The sequence below is a fragment of the Pecten maximus genome, chromosome 16, assembly GCF_902652985.1.
Source record: "Pecten maximus chromosome 16, xPecMax1.1, whole genome shotgun sequence".
Lineage (NCBI taxonomy): Eukaryota > Metazoa > Mollusca > Bivalvia > Pectinida > Pectinidae > Pecten > Pecten maximus.
This window is the reverse complement of record NC_047030.1, coordinates 31,912,628-31,931,387: the sequence shown is the minus strand read 5'-3', so window position 1 is coordinate 31,931,387 and position 18,760 is coordinate 31,912,628. Positions and strand designations below refer to the sequence as shown.

General features: G+C 38.8%; 1 protein-coding gene across 1 annotated transcript; it reads right to left on the bottom strand.

The window, feature by feature from the left end:
* Positions 1-12,271: 12,271 nt before the first annotated feature.
* On the bottom strand, positions 12,272-16,249 carry LOC117344764 (uncharacterized protein K02A2.6-like). Its single transcript, XM_033907592.1, has one exon. It carries the CDS (start codon positions 16,247-16,249, stop codon positions 12,272-12,274), a length of 3,978 nt encoding a protein of 1,325 aa, XP_033763483.1.
* Positions 16,250-18,760: the final 2,511 nt, after the last annotated feature.

Genomic DNA, 18,760 nt, shown 5'->3' with positions numbered 1-18,760 from the left:
AATTACTTAAGATGATACGTTGATTTGTATCTATACTAATCCATACCATATGTGGCGTGTTGATGTTGTTTACATTTTATTGTTGTCATCTGACAAGCGTAATCTATATGATCAATGTGATCTTATGCTTCTCTTTTACTTCGTTCGTTGTGTTTATTTATCTCATTGTTTGTTTGTTTATTTTTCATTATTGTTTTTGTTTATATACATTTTTATAAAAATAAAAGATGTAACACTTCTGTGTCATGAAACGATAGTACAATTACAACCTGGAAGCGACATAGAGCCAATAGCAAAAACAAACCGGAAGAGGACATCAGAATCTACAAGAAATACGGAGACGGAACAACGTTTTCCGGAAAGGAAATCTTTCTCATCAACACATGTTACTGATGTCAAATGGTCCCCCGTCATCACATGTGGAGCCTCCTCATGATATCTACCGTCACCATATGTGGAATCCGTCATGAAGGGTCCCGTCACCACACATGGAACTGTCATGATGTCTTCCGTCACCACATATGGAACTCCTAATGATGTCTTCCGTCACCACATGTGGAACCCGTCATAAAGAGTCCCTTCATCACATATGGAACTGTCATGATGTCTACATGACCACATTTGGAACTCCTCATGATTTCTACCGTCACCACATGTGGAACCCGTCAATATGTCTACCGTCACCACATATGGAACTCCTAATGATGTCTACCGTCACCACATGTGGAACTCCTCATGATCTCTACCGTCACCACATGTGGAACTCCTAATGATGTATACCGTCACCGTATGTAGAACCCGTCAATATGTCTAACGTCACCACATATGGAACCCGTCAATATGTCTACGTCACCACATGTGGGACCCATCATGATATATACCGTCACCACATGTGGGACCCGTCATGATATATACCGTCACCACATGTGGAACCCATCGTGATGTGTCCTGTCACCACATGTGGAGCTCGCCATGATGTCTTCTGTCACCACATGTGGAAGCTTTCATTATGCCATACTCGACATGACATATATTTTCGATTATTACGGGTTTGTTTCTGTTGTAATATGCTGTAAATATCAGATACAACTGCAGTTTGCAGTTAGTAGCCTGACATACCAGCCAACCTTTGTTTTCAAGGCGATATAAAAGGGGGCGAGGAGTGAGGTTAGGGGAGGGGGGGGGGGGGGGGGGTATTGTTGGCTTAAAGTAGGTATATATGCACTCTCAGTACCAAAGGCAGGTTACATATTTGTGCTTAAAAAAACGTATTTTTATTCTCTTCCTATAGTATGTTGTTATTAAATGTTTCTTACGTGTACAAATAGAATTAAGACTAAAATCCAAACGATGCTTGCTAATGGAGGATCGAAAAAGCAAACATCAAGTTTCTATTTGTTTTAGACCATTTTGTAATTCACAAATATTGATGTGTGGCATGTTTCATTTGCTGTGATAACGTAAAACACATCCAATAACTATAACACAACCTATCATTGATGTGAAACAGCAACTTACAAGAAAAGAAATTAAGTTTTTTCTGCAGACATATGTTGAACATCAAGCAATTTTCGAAAATTTGTCGAAATGTTTTGAAAAAAAAACTAAGTTTAGAAACGAAAAGCCTGGTGGTGCTGGAAGTGGATTCATTTTGCACATTGTTACGGTCCTTGCAGCTTCAAATGTTTGATAAACCTTGAATATTCGTCAGCATACATGTACACGTACATAGATTTTCACGATCAGGTGGTCGGCAAAATTACCAAAAATATCGCCTCATGATCCCCTAGCAACACTATCGCCCCTTATGACAGGTTAGTACCTTCTTCAGGTAGTAAAGCACCCGGATGGAACATTTAAGTTTCCAAAAATATGATTCATATCTAAACAGGACAGCATTGTCGTCAAACGTATATATATTACCAAAACATGTATTTTTTAATCTTTGAAAGCGGACAGGTTCGTCCGATTTCTTCTTGATTATGACTTCTACTCCCGTTTTAAAACTCAGAAAGTCGCTGAAAAAAGTCGCTTTTCAGTGTTTGGGACACGTATATGATGGTTGTTAGTCACGTCTGACAGGTGGTCGCCTAATTCAGGTAACTAGTATAGGAAATAACGTTCGGAGGAAAAATTCGGTCGCATATGAGAGGGAGTTGCTTAATTCAAGTGGTCGCTAAGGCAGGTTTGACAGTATTTTGTGTAGAGGCGGCAGCCATTTTTAACCTCACATGAGATCAAGTCAATTGCGTCCCATTATATGGTAGCGTCGGTTCAACTGGTACGAACCCGATAAAGAAAGGGATTGTCCCATACCAATTCACCATGAATAGAGTATATATAATGGGTATTTCACCAACAATATGTATAAGTTACTGAATTATAGATACTATTTCTCATGAAGTCTGCCATATTTATTGCGTCACTGAACCTAAAGCGTGTACCGCTTCCGCTTAAGTATGTTAAGAGTTTGATCGATCTCGATCATTACATGAAATTAAAGTCATCACCGAGTCATGATCATTTCAGTGTTTGTAATGCAGCCAATACGCGCTGTAACAGACGAGCTCATTAAAAACTGAACATCCTCGATATATTGGCTCGTTAAACATCCTCGATAAATTGGCTCCTTAAAGAGAATGATGTTTACAACTTTTTGGTGGTTTCATAAATGACGTGTTTAAAATGTTATTCAAGGTCTCATTATATGACATAGGAAAATATTCTGATCTTAAATCCTCTCCTCTCCTCAAAATAAAGTATTGAGTTCCTTTTCCTCCATACAATACAGTATTGAGTTCCTCTCCTCCTTAAAATACTATATTTAGTCCCTTTTCCTCCTAATAAGTCTCGAGGTTTATTGGACCTTTCTCCATACGATCAATATTAGCTACAGGCTTCCTCTTTGAAACTGAAATCTATGATCCCTGCCCTGTCCCTCTAGACTATCGAATCAAATCTCCGATTCTGGCTCTCGTCTAGGTCCGATGGTGTCAAGCGGATATTGATTTTGTCGTGTGACCTTGGCGTATATCACATATAACACAGTGACTACATTCGCCCCCGTATAATTGAAAAAAAAAATATCCGGTCGTTTTCATTTCGATTTTTTTTTAGTCCCTCCCTTCAACTCAGCGGAAGTACCTTTCGGAAGTATCACTCGCGTCGATTAAATCCGAGACGTGTCAAAGAACAATTGATTTCAAGAAACATAAATAACAGTTTGTTTATTTTTTTTCTGCAGGAGCGCCATTAATACTTTATTTGTGGAATCCTCCGCGTGATTTATGTGAAAGCTCTACCTTTAACTTATTGTTTAGGTCGTTTCTCACGAAAGCATCTAACTTTATCTCAGATTTCATCATTTTTTTTTCGTTCCTTTATTTAACCAGGTGTATCGAACAAACCGTGGAGGTGGTACAGCATTAGCGTCAATATTGTTTACTGGGATATTATTGTTGTTTGTTGTTGTTGTTATTTTTGTTGTTGTTTGTTGTTGTTGTTGTTGTTGTTATTTTTGTTGTTGTTTGTTGTTGTTTGTTTTGTAGTCGTCGTCGTCGTTGTTGTCGTTGTTGTTGTTATTTTTTGTTGTTGTTGTTGTTGTTGTTGTCGTTGTTATTTTTGTTGTTGTTGTTTGTTTTTGTTGTTGTTTGTTGTTGTAGTCGGCGTCGTCGTTGTTTGTTGTTGTTGTTGTTATTTTTGTTGTTGTTTGTTGTTGTTGTTGTCGTTGTTATTTTTGTTGTTTGTTTTTGTTGTTGTTTGTTGTTTTAGTCGTCGTCGTCGTTGTTGTTTGTTGTTGTTGTTGTTGTTGTGGTGGTGGTGGTGGTTGTGGTGGTGGTTGTGGTCTTGGTTGTGGTGGTGGTGGTGGTTAATACAGCAATATGTGAAGGGTAGGTAAGGAGTTGCAGATTTTTCACAAATGACGCCTTTCGTTCTCAATCTTTATCTGTAGTATTTATAGTCTAATCTCGAACATCTGTCGGCGACACACAATCAGATGATCTCATTAGCGGATTTGTACAGGTACATTATTGTACAGGGGATAATTGGTAATGACGCTATGTAGGAGTAACCAAAGCCATTGTTTGACGTTAACAGCTCATCAGAGTCGGGACGTTATAATGGCGGTTTTTAGTACAATACGTACAAAAGTTAAAATGGCAATAGAAACAATGTGGTGTTAGTTGCTATATTTGTTTGTTATATACATTTAATAAGCTATAGGTTTCTCATCAAATGGATCTTTCGTCCCGTTATTCATATAACAAGCATGTATGTAGCGAATAGCCGAAATGACTTTTGCTTTGTTTTTGTATTGTCTTAAATACGGCCACCCGACATCAGAAGACATTTAGGATACACGTGTTACAACAAACCCACACAAACATGTACTTTGTGTGTCTAGAGTATTCTGTCACAAAAGATTAAAGAGCGTTAACGTATTGAAATATCCGCCCCAATTACTCTTCTGATATTTGATGAACGCGGAAATTAATATCATACTCCGACATGTAATTAATGAGAAATCCAATTTGTTGTTAATTGTTTCTGAAAGGTTTGACTCCAAAATATAGTTATTAGTTGTTGGTTAGATGAAGGTGCATACACATCCCGAGTTTGATTGACTGAACTCAAAAATTACTCGAATGCATTAAAAAAACAACGAGAAAATATCTGTAAGACGGAAATGCTCTGGCTACCACTTGATAGCCCGAAACACAGTTTGGTGAGGATCGCATTGGCAGTTCATGAAAAGAACTAGTTATATTGCATTGGAACGTGACATGACGTGACGTGACGTGACGGGACGGGACGGATATGGGTAACACTATATCCACCCCACCCCCTCCCCACCCCCTCCCCACCCGCTCCCCACCCCCACCCCTATCAAAAGTAAAACAGAGTTTGAGATGTCATCATGAAATACAACTACAGTACATGTTTGTGGTATTGTAAAGACTCGTATACTTTGCAGTAACTTACATGTATAAGAATGTTACCTGGCAACCCTTAACAACATGGCACGTGTTCGATTTCTTCACCACAGCGCCATCTACCGTCAGTCTATAGTCAGGAATTTCGACCCGGTCTTTGTAATACCCTGTACGCTTTCACACTAAGCATAGTCCAAGTAATTCAAAAAATCGAAAAGCAACCAATATGGCATTAAAACTCTTAACACCCATTAATTCGATAAGATTTCGAAACATCATGTATACTTTTACCAGGAAAAAAATCAAATTTACTTATATATGTGTGTCGTTAGTGGTCGTTCCCCAATATTATGGTGTAGAGAGTTGACTAGTTGTGCGAATGTTTAAATTAACGTCTCAAGAACACAACACTTGTATTAGAAACACATTCGAAATAATGAAGATAAATTCCCTAGAAACACAAAGCTGGAGATGTAATTGAAAAGCATGGTCGACATAAATTGAACTGGTGAGAAAAATCGATCTTCGGAATGTCTTTTTAATGCTTACGTTAGTAAGGGCACTGTTCGGAATCTATATCCGGTCAGGACGGAAGTAGACTCGCCAATTTTGAACGTTATTTTCGTACGGCTAGTGCTGGTCGGAATTTCACACTGTGTTAAGAAAATTGGTTTTATGTACATACTGTTACTTGTACCAGGGACAACAAATGTAACATTACTTGCATTAATGAGTTTTGCTCTTGTGATTTTCATAGCATGCTGTCATTTCTTTTGGGTCCTTTTAGCTGACTTTTACCTAGCGTGTTGGATGATATTTGTAATTATTTCCTAACTCTGTGAATAAACTGTCTATCTATTAGACTTCCTAATGTTTCTTTCCACTTACTTTCTACAAATACAGAAAATGATTTTTTCTGAATGTAGAATTTGGTATAGCCTGCATGTTTTTTTTTTTTTTTGTAAAATTCCCATGCATATCTTTAGTTTCGTATTTTTGCGGTTATCAATATCAGACACGGAGCTAGCCAATTATATACATAATTATTTTCGAATTGTCTATGTGATTGTCTGTATGGGCTGCATGGATCAGTGATACCAAAGTAATCAAACTGCTGAATTCTTCTTCTGAATGTCCAGTTTAACAATCTCAGCGACCAACGTCCACTCTCTTTAACCTTTGACCCTTTATCGCAACCCATGATTAGCCAATAATTAGCTCAAATTTCTTTCGACGCGGAGCGCTTTTAGTTCCAAATGATTACACATTGTGTAGTTCTGGCAAGATTGCCACTGGAACGGCATGGTTCGATATCTGACCAAAGTCCAGTTATGAGTCTTGCCAGATTAAAAACTGAGTGGTCAGTTCGAATGATTGCTGCAGGGGTTAAGGTTATCCGGTGGTCAGTGTGGCCGTGATGATTCTACGGGATATATAAGCGTTATTTTAATTAGAATTGTATTATGGTCAAGCCCGATTGTGTACAATCCAAACTCTCGCCTAGTATCATTACTGGCCGGAGGAATTGAATTATGTCCATCACTTGATCCGCTTATGTACACATTACAGCCCCAAACCCTGGACAATGCTGGACACAGGGGAACTACACGTACATCAATAAACAAAGACCATTGGATGATAGGAAATCGAACATTACTGAAATATAATTGTGGAAATGGAACCTGTAAGAGTTGATCATACAACAGCCATATTGATATATAAATTAGGAATTGAAATTTGTAATTTATCTGAAATATAATTGTGGAATTGGAACCTGTAAGAATTGATCACACAAGAGCCATATTGATATAGATATACAAATGTATAAGTTAGGAACAAACATATGTACAGTAATGTATCTGAAATATAATTGTAATTCGATAAGCCGATGAATCAATATTCAACATACTTTAGCAACAAGACTTTAGAAGTGAGCTTTGTATAAATTGAATAATAAATATATATGATTAAAGATTTTGATTTCGGGTTATATTTTCTGTCATAAAACGTGGTTCTAAATAATGATATTTGAAATGTTTCAGACGGTTGATGTAACCAGATTGTAAAACTTCTCATGAATACTTTGATTGTAGACTTTCCGTATAAATCATAGGGATGCATGTCACGTGCCATGCAATAATGCATGGGTAATCGCTAACACGATATGACATGCGCGATGCTGGTGGTCGGTCGTAATAATGGCCGCTATGAAGATATCCCTGATAGCGTTTTCATGCCATACAGTAAATTATTATTTAAGCATATCAATTGTTTAGTGATTGAAATCCCCGATATGAGAAAGTTAAATTCGTCAAAAGAAATGGGTTGCGATGCTCGATATCACATTGCTGTTTCCTCGTAAACAAACAGATAAACTTGATTTTAATTAAATTCAACAAGTACTTGTGTTTGTTTTCTTCTTAAGTAAGTTGAATTAGAAGAGAAACAATCTGAATGTTTATTTTCCTTTACTAAGAGATAACGAGGCACGTTTTACGAAACCAAATGCACCACTTTGTACTTCAATGAAAGTAGATGAAATAATTGTCTACGGTCGAGCCATGAAGGAAAAAAAGTTAACTATGAATGTCTGCATATAGTATGAAGAGGAATCATGTTTTTTTTTCTGGCGTCGATATAGTCATACATATGTGAAATGTATTCAATGACCAGCGCGCGAGGTCGACATTTCACCACACGCGCCCTTACAACGCCACGGCTGACGTTCAGATCGATCGCTGATGCCACTTGTGTATATTTTTTTCGCTTGAGTTATCTCCCTTTTTACTTTATTTGAACCATGTTCTATCAAAAATGCTTTCCAATTGATATCTATTACGATGGCGAACATATCCAATGACTGGGAACCTATACATATGAAATATTATATAGGCCTTTAATCTGAGGTGGAGCTACGGTGGCTGGGAAATGGGAACTAGGTACTACTACTGCGTGTAAGAGAAATATATTAAGTGTGTTCGAATTGAAATCAAACGCAACAGTAACCGTATTTTACACTATATATGTGATTGTAAAGGGGGTGTATAGTAATGAATTTGTGCGTGCGCGTGTGTTTGTATGCATGTGAGGGTGTCAGAGTGTGCGCGCGTGTGTGTAAAGCATGTGTAAAGATGTTATCTACTTACTATAACATCACTCCATCGAGATTATATTTTGGTGGTCATCTGTCAGGGTTTAAAGGTCAAAAGTTACAATTGACCACTTTCAAAATAAAACGCTGAGGTACGAGCTTTATCAGGGTCTAGATGTCAAAATGAGATAAGCTTAATCAATTGATGAATGTACAACTCATTTCTCCTTTATTTCAAAACCTGTGTGTGTGTATTCCTTAAGATAAGCAGACAGGAAGAGGCTGCCGAGTGCTAGAGTTTCGAAACATTTTGTCAAGTTAGTTTCACCAGAAATGATTTTAACGGGATTTTAAAATTGTTGGTAGGCTGTGATGTCCCTAAGTATCTTTGAGGAACTAAACCCATATCTACAGACAGACTTGTTTCATTTATTTCTCTTGGGTGTATATCCATATGAATAACATAAATAAATAAATAAATAAGTAAATAAATCAATAAATAAATTAATATGAATAGATAAATAAACGTTTACAATCTGTTTGATGGTGCTAAACAAAATTTATCGGATTGACAACTTACATGTAAGACGTTGATATGAATGTATATTTATAAAAAAAAAAAAAACCGTGAAGAAAACGTTTAGAAATGAATTTATAACTCGTCAGTCGCCTAATTATTGTTCCTATCTTCGCTTCGTCTTCGTACACGTAGTAGAGTATTTACGAGCATGCGCGAGTACGTTGTAGGGCGTAAGAATTGTACCTGCTGCCCCCATTGCATGATCGTAAGAGGCGACTAAATTTGGGATCTTATCTTTTCTCTTCTTTCTTAACAACTTTCTTCTTCCTAACGTCTCCCTTGACACTGCCTCACTTTTGGCCTTTAGTTGAGCGTTCGCCCCTGTGAGGGACGAATGTTCGCCCGTTTTAAGTATAATGTGACCGGGTGGGGTGTGCTGCTGGGTGTCTTCGGCAGTATGCTTCAGTGAGGTAGCACTATAAATCGGCAAAAGTTCCGGCCTATCACAAGGAGACTTAACACGAACATACCGCAGCCTCCCAAAACACACATACGCACTGAACACACGCATGCATGTCGCACGCACGGGAGGCCGTCCTTAAATGACCTTAGCTGTTAATAGGACGTTAAACAAATTAAACCAAACCAAACGTTGTGGAACATTTAAGTAGTTTTATGGTCAATTAGAGAATTGTTCGGACTCATTAGGACCAGGAAAGCTGACCACTTTCTGTCATATTGATCGGAACATGATGTTCTAACGGACCTTAACTGATTTTGTGTATTATGTGTGAGATTCTATATCAAATTTAACGTATTCTCGCATTCTGTGCATTAAGGGCGCATATATTTGATGCCTATGAAATAAACTAACGATTGCATCTCTGCCTGAAATTCTGCTTTAATATTTATAGTCAGGACTGGTTGTACATGACCAGAATAATGCGACCGGCTGGGTGTCATGCTATCTTGTCTAGGTGTAGCATTTCAGTGTGATAACGCTATAAAACATTCAGTGGCTCATCATTTATGGACACCCTCCTTAAAGGACTTATGTGTTAATATGATATTAAAAACCCAAATGATACAAAACCTGATATTATAAACCAATGGTTATACGAATAAACAAACTCCGGCCTGTTGTAGTTTTTCTTCCATTTTTACTCACTGGAAATGGAAATGGCTTCTGAACAGACGTCATTCGTCCATCTATCATGCATGTTGCTTTAACAGTCACAGAGGATATGACATGTCATCCACTCAATAGTTATATAGATATCACATACATCATAAAACAAGGTATCGTTTCCGTTTGATCCTTCCTCGCTAAAATGGCTTTCTGAAATCACAGTCATCAAAACGTTTGATACATATCACGTATACTTTGACGACGGTTGTAAAGCGTTGGCGCAACGTTGATCAACATCGTACAAGTGAATCATTGTCAAGTGATCTGTAATCAATATTAAGTCATGTGAATAAAATTCAGATTAACGCAGAAATAATGTAGAGCTGCAATAAATAATGTAAATGTAGCTTCTTGGTCGTCAAGTTTGTTCATATCGAGTGACGTAGTATTTAAATATCGATAAGGACAAGTATAACAACGCCGATAGAGAGGAAAAGTTGTGACAAATGAATGACAGATTGCTTTGTCACGTTTCGCATCTCGTAAACATATACCACCAGTAAGCAATATCCCGTAGAAATCTTTACTCTCGGACAAATTTGTGATGATGATGAATGACCTTGAAACAAGAATGACCACTGGTCAGTGGCCGTAACGCGATTTGATTTATCATATTCTCTTTAATCAATAAAGATGCTATACGTGTGTGTAAGTTAGGGCACGTCGAGTCGAAGGTCTGGCGTGCATTTTCCGACATTGGCGGTTGCTGGCACGCCATTAACTCATGGTTCTAGAAAGTGCTTCTAGAAAAAGCGTGTAGGTGACATAAATGTGTTTAATATCTGTTAAAACGACATAATATCGGTTGGTTAAGTGTACTTTCTGCCTTTGTGGAATGAATATTTAATAATGAACGGTTCATAGGTGGTTTTTGTTCACTAATCCGTTCTAGTACTGAATTTGCTTTCAACCGGAAGCGTTTTAGCAATTGCTTTTGTCTCAGACACGTGTGAATATTTGCGCCAGGCCATGTCTATTTCCGGTTCTAGCTGAGAAACGTGCCGCTGACAGACATGCTCTCACGCGCCAAAATCTCTCCGGATGTTAAAGGTCCACGGCCATCGATGGCACCCAGCGTTGATACCATATAAGTTCAATTTTCACATGTTTAAACTACTTTAAAACAACTATTCTTAGAATAAATGAGACATTTTATTAATTTATAAAGGTCTTCGCTCTACCAATTGGATCATTTTTGGTAGCCTAGAGGGCGACATCCTATTTATTTGTCACCAAATTGCATTCATTTCGACTATTTCATAGCATCTAGCAACAGTTCGGTGCCTGAATGCACATGATATGCTATTTTGGAAAATTTGCGTGGCAATGTTTGAATAGTAACTGAAATAACGATTTCTTTTTTTTTTTTAAATTCAAAAATTTAACGACGTATTTTCAATTACTTTTTCGTATAATAAAACAGTTACACATTTTGTGTTTAGATATCTTCAAAATCGAGAGATGGCGGGCTTTAGGAAGAGTGTTGCGAACAAAGCAAAAAGACGTAATCCCATAAAAAATGTACTGTACATCAGAATTATCATTTACCCTACAAAGACGACTTAGTCCAATGGACCAAATAAAATCTTTATCCCTGTCGCGAAGACGTCGGGAGAGATTTGGCGTTTCGTTCGTACTTTGTTTTTAGATTTGCCTAACTTTTGTTCTAGATTTGCCTAACTTTTGTTCTAGCTTTGCCTAACTTTTGTTCTAGCTTTGCCTAACTTTTGTTCTAGCTTTGCCTAACTTTTGTTCTAGATTTGCCTAATTTTTGTCCTAGATTTGCCGAACTTTTTCAAATTTCTGTTTATCTTTTGTGATAGATTTGCCTTAATTTTATCTCGGTTTGCCTAACTTGCCACTTACATATTGTATCAAATAAATTTTACGGATTCCAAATTAAACGGAATTCTCGTGAAAGCCGATGATGCTTTCAGTTCATAGTTATCGAAATACACTTGGACCGTCTACCACTTCAACCTTTTTAGCTGAAAGTGATATGACATTTTACAATTAGATCTACATGTGTCTCAAACATATTTTACTTACTCAGAACATATTGTACTTGTATCCATGCGTGTGACTAGAAATTCACATAGATTATATATAATTCCTAAATTTATATTAACCACGACCTTGGGCTCGTCGTACGTCATGTGATCCCCTTAACTGAACTGTTATGTGTGTGTATGGACATGACTCAACACAGATCAACAGTAATACCATGTATTCACTTGAGGTCATTTACATCAATGTGTACATGCCGCCATGCCTGTCGGAAGAGGCCAGAACGAGGCTCGCTATAGTCTATATCACATAAGTGATTGTAGTCCGTTTCAATAAACTAGTACACAACATCTCCCCTCAAGTTTCTGAGTATTATATACATACTTCATAAAAGGTATTATTAAAACAAGTAAAACTAACTCGAAAAGTTACTGACTAGATATTTTCCTAATATCTGACACAAACTATTGCATTAACTAACAAACAACATTTGACTAGAAGTCTGAATTGAACTTGAACACATAAATGAATTACATATCCATTTTCTGTGGGACCTTCGAAACCCTACCACTGCGCGTTCTAACTACACTTGGCTCAACTGTCTTTGACACGTTAGGGCTAGACACACTGACACTAACAGGCTTCCCCGGGGTGCCAACTACCATCTGACTAGAACAATTTTTAGCAAAGGATTTTAGCACAGTTTGTTCATTTGGAAAATTATGCATTCCTTCTGGCTCATCGGGTTCCAGGTTTTCAGGTTCCAGCATTAAGTGACGACGATTCCTTCTAACTGTGCCAGAGGGGCCGTTTACGAGGAATGACCTGTCTGACACTGGTTCTCTAATGGTACCACTATATCCTCCTCCTGGGCCAGATACCCACACCATATCACCAGAGCGTAGCGGTGGGCGTTCCTTAGCCCTTTGGGACCTATCAAAGTTTTGCTTCTGCAACACGCGGTGCTCGCGTTCTTTGGCTCGAAAGTCTGTCAAGTCGGGCCACTTAGGTTCCAGATTATTTGGATTTTCTGGAAGAGTCGTTCTGATTTTACGACCCATTAACAGCTCAGCTGGACTGTGTCCACATCTGAGGGGTGTCGCGCGATATGCCAACAGGGCGAGATACGAATCCTTAGAACCACCAAATAAACGTTTTACCGTTTGGACAGCCCTCTCTGCTTCTCCGTTGCCCTGAGGGTGATGAGGGCTGCTTGTCCTGTGGATGAATCCATACTTGTCTGCAAACTGTTGAAACACAGCGCTCGCGTACTGCGGTCCGTTATCGGACACTAGTGTCTCTGGTATGCCATGTCTTGCGAACATGGACTGTAAGTGCAGTACAATGTCCGGTGATGTTGTCGAACTCAATTTCGCCAACTCGATATACCTCGAGAAATAATCAACTACGAGAAGGTAGTTTGACCCTTTCCAATGAAAAAGGTCGGTGCCCAATTTCTGCCAAGGGCGTTCAGGGAATTCTGAGGGTTTGAGCGGTTCTGGAATGTCCGCCCTCTTTCTGATGCATGTAGTACAGTTCTTAACAACGTCCGCGATTTCACGATTCATTCCAGGCCACCATACAGAGTCCTTGGCGCGTTCCCTACACTTAACAATACCCTGATGACCGTCGTGTAGTTTCTGCATGATTTCAGCGCGAAGTGACGTAGGAATGACTAAACGATTTCCTCTGAGAAGCAGACCTTGACAGACCGACAACTCGTCCTTCACTTGCCAGTAGGGTCTAGTTGCGACCGAGATAGACGGCTTTTCGTATCCAGGCCAGCCGTCCTGACAGTAACTTAATATGATTCCACAGACAGAATCTTCACGGAGTTTTAGTCTTATCTCCTCCAACCGTGCTTCTGAAGCCGGTACGTTCATCAGTATACTGTCGACGTATGCTTCTACTTCCTGATGGAAAGATTCCTCCTCTGGGGGTTCTGATTGTCTTAAAGGGGCTCTCGATAGAGCATCAGCAATGTACAAAAGTTTCCCTGGGACATGGTTGATGTCATAATCATAGCGCATGAGACGCATGCGAAACCGTTGAACTCTGGGTGGTAGTTCGGATAAAGGCTTTGATCCAAGCAAAGAAACCAAAGGCTTGTGATCAGTTTCGATCTGGAAATGCATACCAACCAGTAGGTCTGAAAATTTTTCACAGGCCCAAGTCGCTGCCAGAGCCTCCTTTTCAACTTGCGCATATCGTTGTTCTGTGGCATTCATCGCCCTAGATGCGTAAGCGACTGGTTTCCAGTCCTGGTCACTGTTATCTCGCGGTTTCTGTAGTAGAACGCCTCCCAATCCATAAGACGACGCGTCTGCAGATACCTTAGTAGGAGCAGCTGGATCATAGAGCGACAACACCGGGGTGGAACTTAATTCCTGTTTGATCTGTTGGAATGCTGAAGATTGTGGCGGTCCCCATAGCCAAGTCGTGTCCTTTTGTAGAAGGTCTCTGATAGGCTTAGATTTTTCCGCGATATTGGGTGAAAATCTTCCCAGTTGATTAACGATACCCATGAATCGTCGGACTTCAGACACGTTGCTGGGGGCCTCAAATTTCAATATGGCTTGCACTTTCTTTGGGTCTGGTCGAATCCCAGTAGAGTCAATGATGTGCCCTACGAATGTTACCTGTGGTTTGGAGAACTCACATTTCTCCTCATTCAATGTGACACCAGCTGTCTCAAGTTTTTTCAACACGCTTTCAAGTCTTTGGTCATGTTCCTCTTGATTAGCACCAAATATGAGTACATCGTCCATTTGGCACACTACTCCGAGCTCACTATCAAGTAACTGTGACATGCGTCTCTGGAAGTGCTCCGGGGCTGACGAGATACCAAATGGTAAGCGGTTAAAGCAATACCGTCCAAAGGGTGTGATAAATGTTGTCAGTAATCTTGAGGTTTGTTCTAGAGGAATCTGCCAGAATCCAGCTTTCGCATCTATTTTCGAAAACACCTTAGCACCGGTCAGACTGTGTAAGGTTTGTTCCACACTTGGAAGTTGATGGTGTTCTCTACGCACTGATTTATTCAACTGAGTAAGGTCTACACATATGCGAACTCTCCCATCTTTCTTAGGTACGACCACTAGACCGGAACACCAATCTGTAGGTTCCACTCCTGGAGAAATAACGCCCTGCTGTTCCATTCTCTGAAGTTCGTCCTTCACCTTGTCGAGTAATGGTAAGGCTACCCGTCTAGCCGTTGTAATAGCATAGGGCTTTGCGTCCTCTCTTAATTCAATCTTGTATTCTCCATGAAACTTACCAAGTCCACTAAATAGCTTTGGAAACTGTTTCTTTTTCTCTTCAATCTGGACTGACTGTTGATGTATGTCTGCGACTGTTTTAACCAAGTTAAGTTTCTCTATAGCAGGTCTACCTAGTAATGCTCTGTTCAAAGTTTTGATGACATACACTTCTGTTGTAGCTTGTACTCCCTTCTCTGTAGTGAGAGTGCTCATGAATTTACCCAAAACTCTTAATCGGTTTTTTCCTGGGCCCTGTAGTAGTTTAGAAGTTTTCTCTAACTCCAACCCTTTTAACTTGTTGAATGTCACTTCCGGTATGGCAGTGACGTCTGCTCCAGTGTCTATTTTAAACTCAACCGGCAGACCATCCATACATAAACTAACGGTCCATGGTTTACTGCTATCATCGATAGATCCTAGAAACTGGTATCCATCATCCTTGTACTGCTCAATTTCACTGAGAGTTGTTCTACACTTCTTCTCAAAATGTCCTTTCTTGGAACATTTCCTGCACGTGGCATTAAAAGCTGGACATTTGTCCTTTCTGTGTTTGAAACCACATCTCTGACACTCCTGGTTAGCTTGACCTTGAAACTTACTAGTGTGTGACTTATCATATTGTCTCTTACTGCCATGATGTTTATATCCTTTCTTAGAATTCTTTGACAGTGCATCAACACTAGAACTTGGGGTGGTGGTAGTAACTACAGAGTCTCTGACGACTGTTTGCTGCTTTTTTACAGCTTCACTTTGTCTCACCTGGGCCACAGCTTTCTCCAATGTCAGAGTAGCATCTAGTTGGAGCTTTTCTGATAGTTTACTATCGCGTATACCTACTACGATCCTATCTCGTATCATCTCATCCCTGAGTTGTCCATATTCGCAGTGCTCCACCAGTCCGTATAATGCTGTGATAAAACTATCAGCCGCCTCACCTTCGTTTTGTTTTCTGTGGTTAAATTTGGCGCGCTCAAATATGGTATTTCTCCTCGTGATAAAATACCCGTTAAATCTAGCTGAAACAACGGTGTACTTTTTCATATCGGCAGCACTCATTCCAAATGATTTCACGATATTTTCCGCCTCTCCTCCCATGGAGTAAATAAGGGTATTGACTTGAACAACTTCATCTTTCGTCAGTAGCTCAGACGCAATTCTAAAACGCTCAAAACGTTTAAACCAGGAAGTCCACTCTTCCGGCTTCGAAAATGTGAAGTTTTCAGGGGGTTGAACATGATATGAAGCCATGATTTGTAATATATGCAAGTCAACACGTACCCAAATGGCAAAAGTTCGTTCAGCTAGGCTCCTCTCGTCGAACACGTGGTTCAGATCTACGAACAGGACGATCGTTATTAACCACACTTTTTAACGGCATTCATCGTCAAACTGCCTCTGTGCTGTTGTAGGTTCATTTCTGACACCATGTTATGTATGTGTATGGACATGACTCAACACAGATCAACAGTAATACCATGTATTCACTTGAGGTCATTTACATCAATGTGTACATGCCGCCATGCCTGTCGGAAGAGGCCAGAACGAGGCTCGCTATAGTCTATATCACATAAGTGATTGTAGTCCGTTTCAATAAACTAGTACACAACAAATTGTAAATATACCTGTTTTTCTGTCTGTAAAGGAATTCCATTCACCGAATCAACATCAATCGGCTAAATGTCAGATCAATTTTAAAAACGTCCATGTTACTCCCATTCAGTATTACCGGAAATAAAAACGACCGTATAATGAAATAATGAATGCCGCTATGAGGGTTCCGGACGTCAATAAAAGTTGATTAATTAACTTTTCCAAAATATTCACTTTGAAACTTGATCTCATTTCAGTGACCATCAGAAAGGGATTAATTGGTCTAGTCCTTCAACTAATTTATTCGCTAAATCATCTTTCCTTTCGGTTTAAACTAATTGATCCGAATGTCAACAGCATTGAGCGTCAGACATGGAGTCCTTTCAGCAACTCCTTTAGGAAATGTAATCAGTAATCTTATTAATGTTCTATAACTATGTTTTTTTTATTTGTGTCTGTGACAGTGAATTGAAGCGAACATATTGACGACCATTCACAGAACTCTATCATGGCATGTTGCAATACGATACTGATTGCTGAAGCCGATATTGACAGAAGTCAGAAAAAATCGGCAATGGGCATTAAAAAATAAAAAATCTCGAAAAAAGGAGAGAAACCGGCCAACTGATATGTGTTGACAGATAATAAATATCCGCGAAACGTTCGACACCTTTCGGTAACTTTCTTTCATTGACGTGGAATGGACTGCTCACCTCATCCCAAAACTAAACATTCAGGAACCTTTCAGAGCCTTTCAATTTGTGACATTACGTTAAAAAGATGTACTGAATCCCGCACCTGATCATTCGAAACCTTTCTTTCTAATGTCTTAATTTGAACGGATGAACGGTAAAGCGCAGTCTGTACGTAAACATTTGGAGCTTTTCAGGAGCTTTTATTCTATGAACACAGGGCGAACGATCAAACGCTTTCGAGAAAATCTAGAAAAAAACATGTCATAACCGCAATTGTCATGTTTTCTATTCTATACAAAAATATTAAAATAGATGGTAATAGAATACTTCATCTCGCCTCCTACATAGCTTGTACTCTTTTCCCAAAGACTGGCCGGAACTATCTAAATAACTCATAGAATCTCCTAAAAGACGCGAAAAGTTCAAATTGCTACACAAATTGTGGATGAACTACATCTGTACACCATCGGTGTATCCATGCTTGTTTTGAAACAATATTAAAAGGACTTACCCCATAGGATTTCCCTTGTATCTTTTTCTTTTTCTCCATGTTTATTCAGCACTTATTATTCCTGTGGAAAATCAATAAAAAAAGTATCAGATACAAGAAACAAAATAATAGAAACAAATCTTTTATAATTACTCAAACGAAAATAGACACGTGCTCAGTGATTCCATATTCTTTCCTCCCTTCTCTGTTCCTTTAAAGCTCTCCATGAATATGAAACAGAAACAAGTAAAACTATCGAGCTGAAACAAAATTACAGTAAGTTGAAAGAACTCTTTTATTCGAAATAAATATCATTAGTAAATATGCAAGCCAGCAACGCCTTAAGTGTTTTTGACAAGGAAATTATTTCTAGTATTATTGCTATTTTTAAAATTTGTATAAACGGAAATGACAAACAGCAGGACGAGTAAATACCCTGATGTGTCAAGCTAATTTTTTTCACTAAGCAGAACATAACACCCTTAATTAAATTTCCGCTTGTCCTATCATCGAATCACGCCATTTCCTTTCCAGAGCATATTTTTTCTTCCCTTTTTGATATCATTTTCGGCGTAGAGAATGGAATAGTGAACGAGACTTCATTCGCTTGTTTTACAACGGTTTCGTGAAGAAATCATTTTTAAAAGACCAATTATTTTGAAAATTGAAATAATTTTTTGTATGAATTTTAAAAGATTTATGTATAAGCATGTTGAATTATCGATACAGCGGAATGGTTAGCGAAATCCGTGAGTCGTATTATACCATGTATATATGAACATCGACAACCATAATTGAGATCAAACCGGTGCCTGTCTCCGTATATAAGTGACGATGGTAGTTATTACGACATATTTACAAAATAAGTGCAGTGCGCATGCCTTTTATCATGGCTTCATATCATCTGTCCGCCATATTGGAATGTGCCCCCCAAAAAATCATATAATAAAGGCCTTAGCCAGAAAACTTTCGTGAATGTCCATT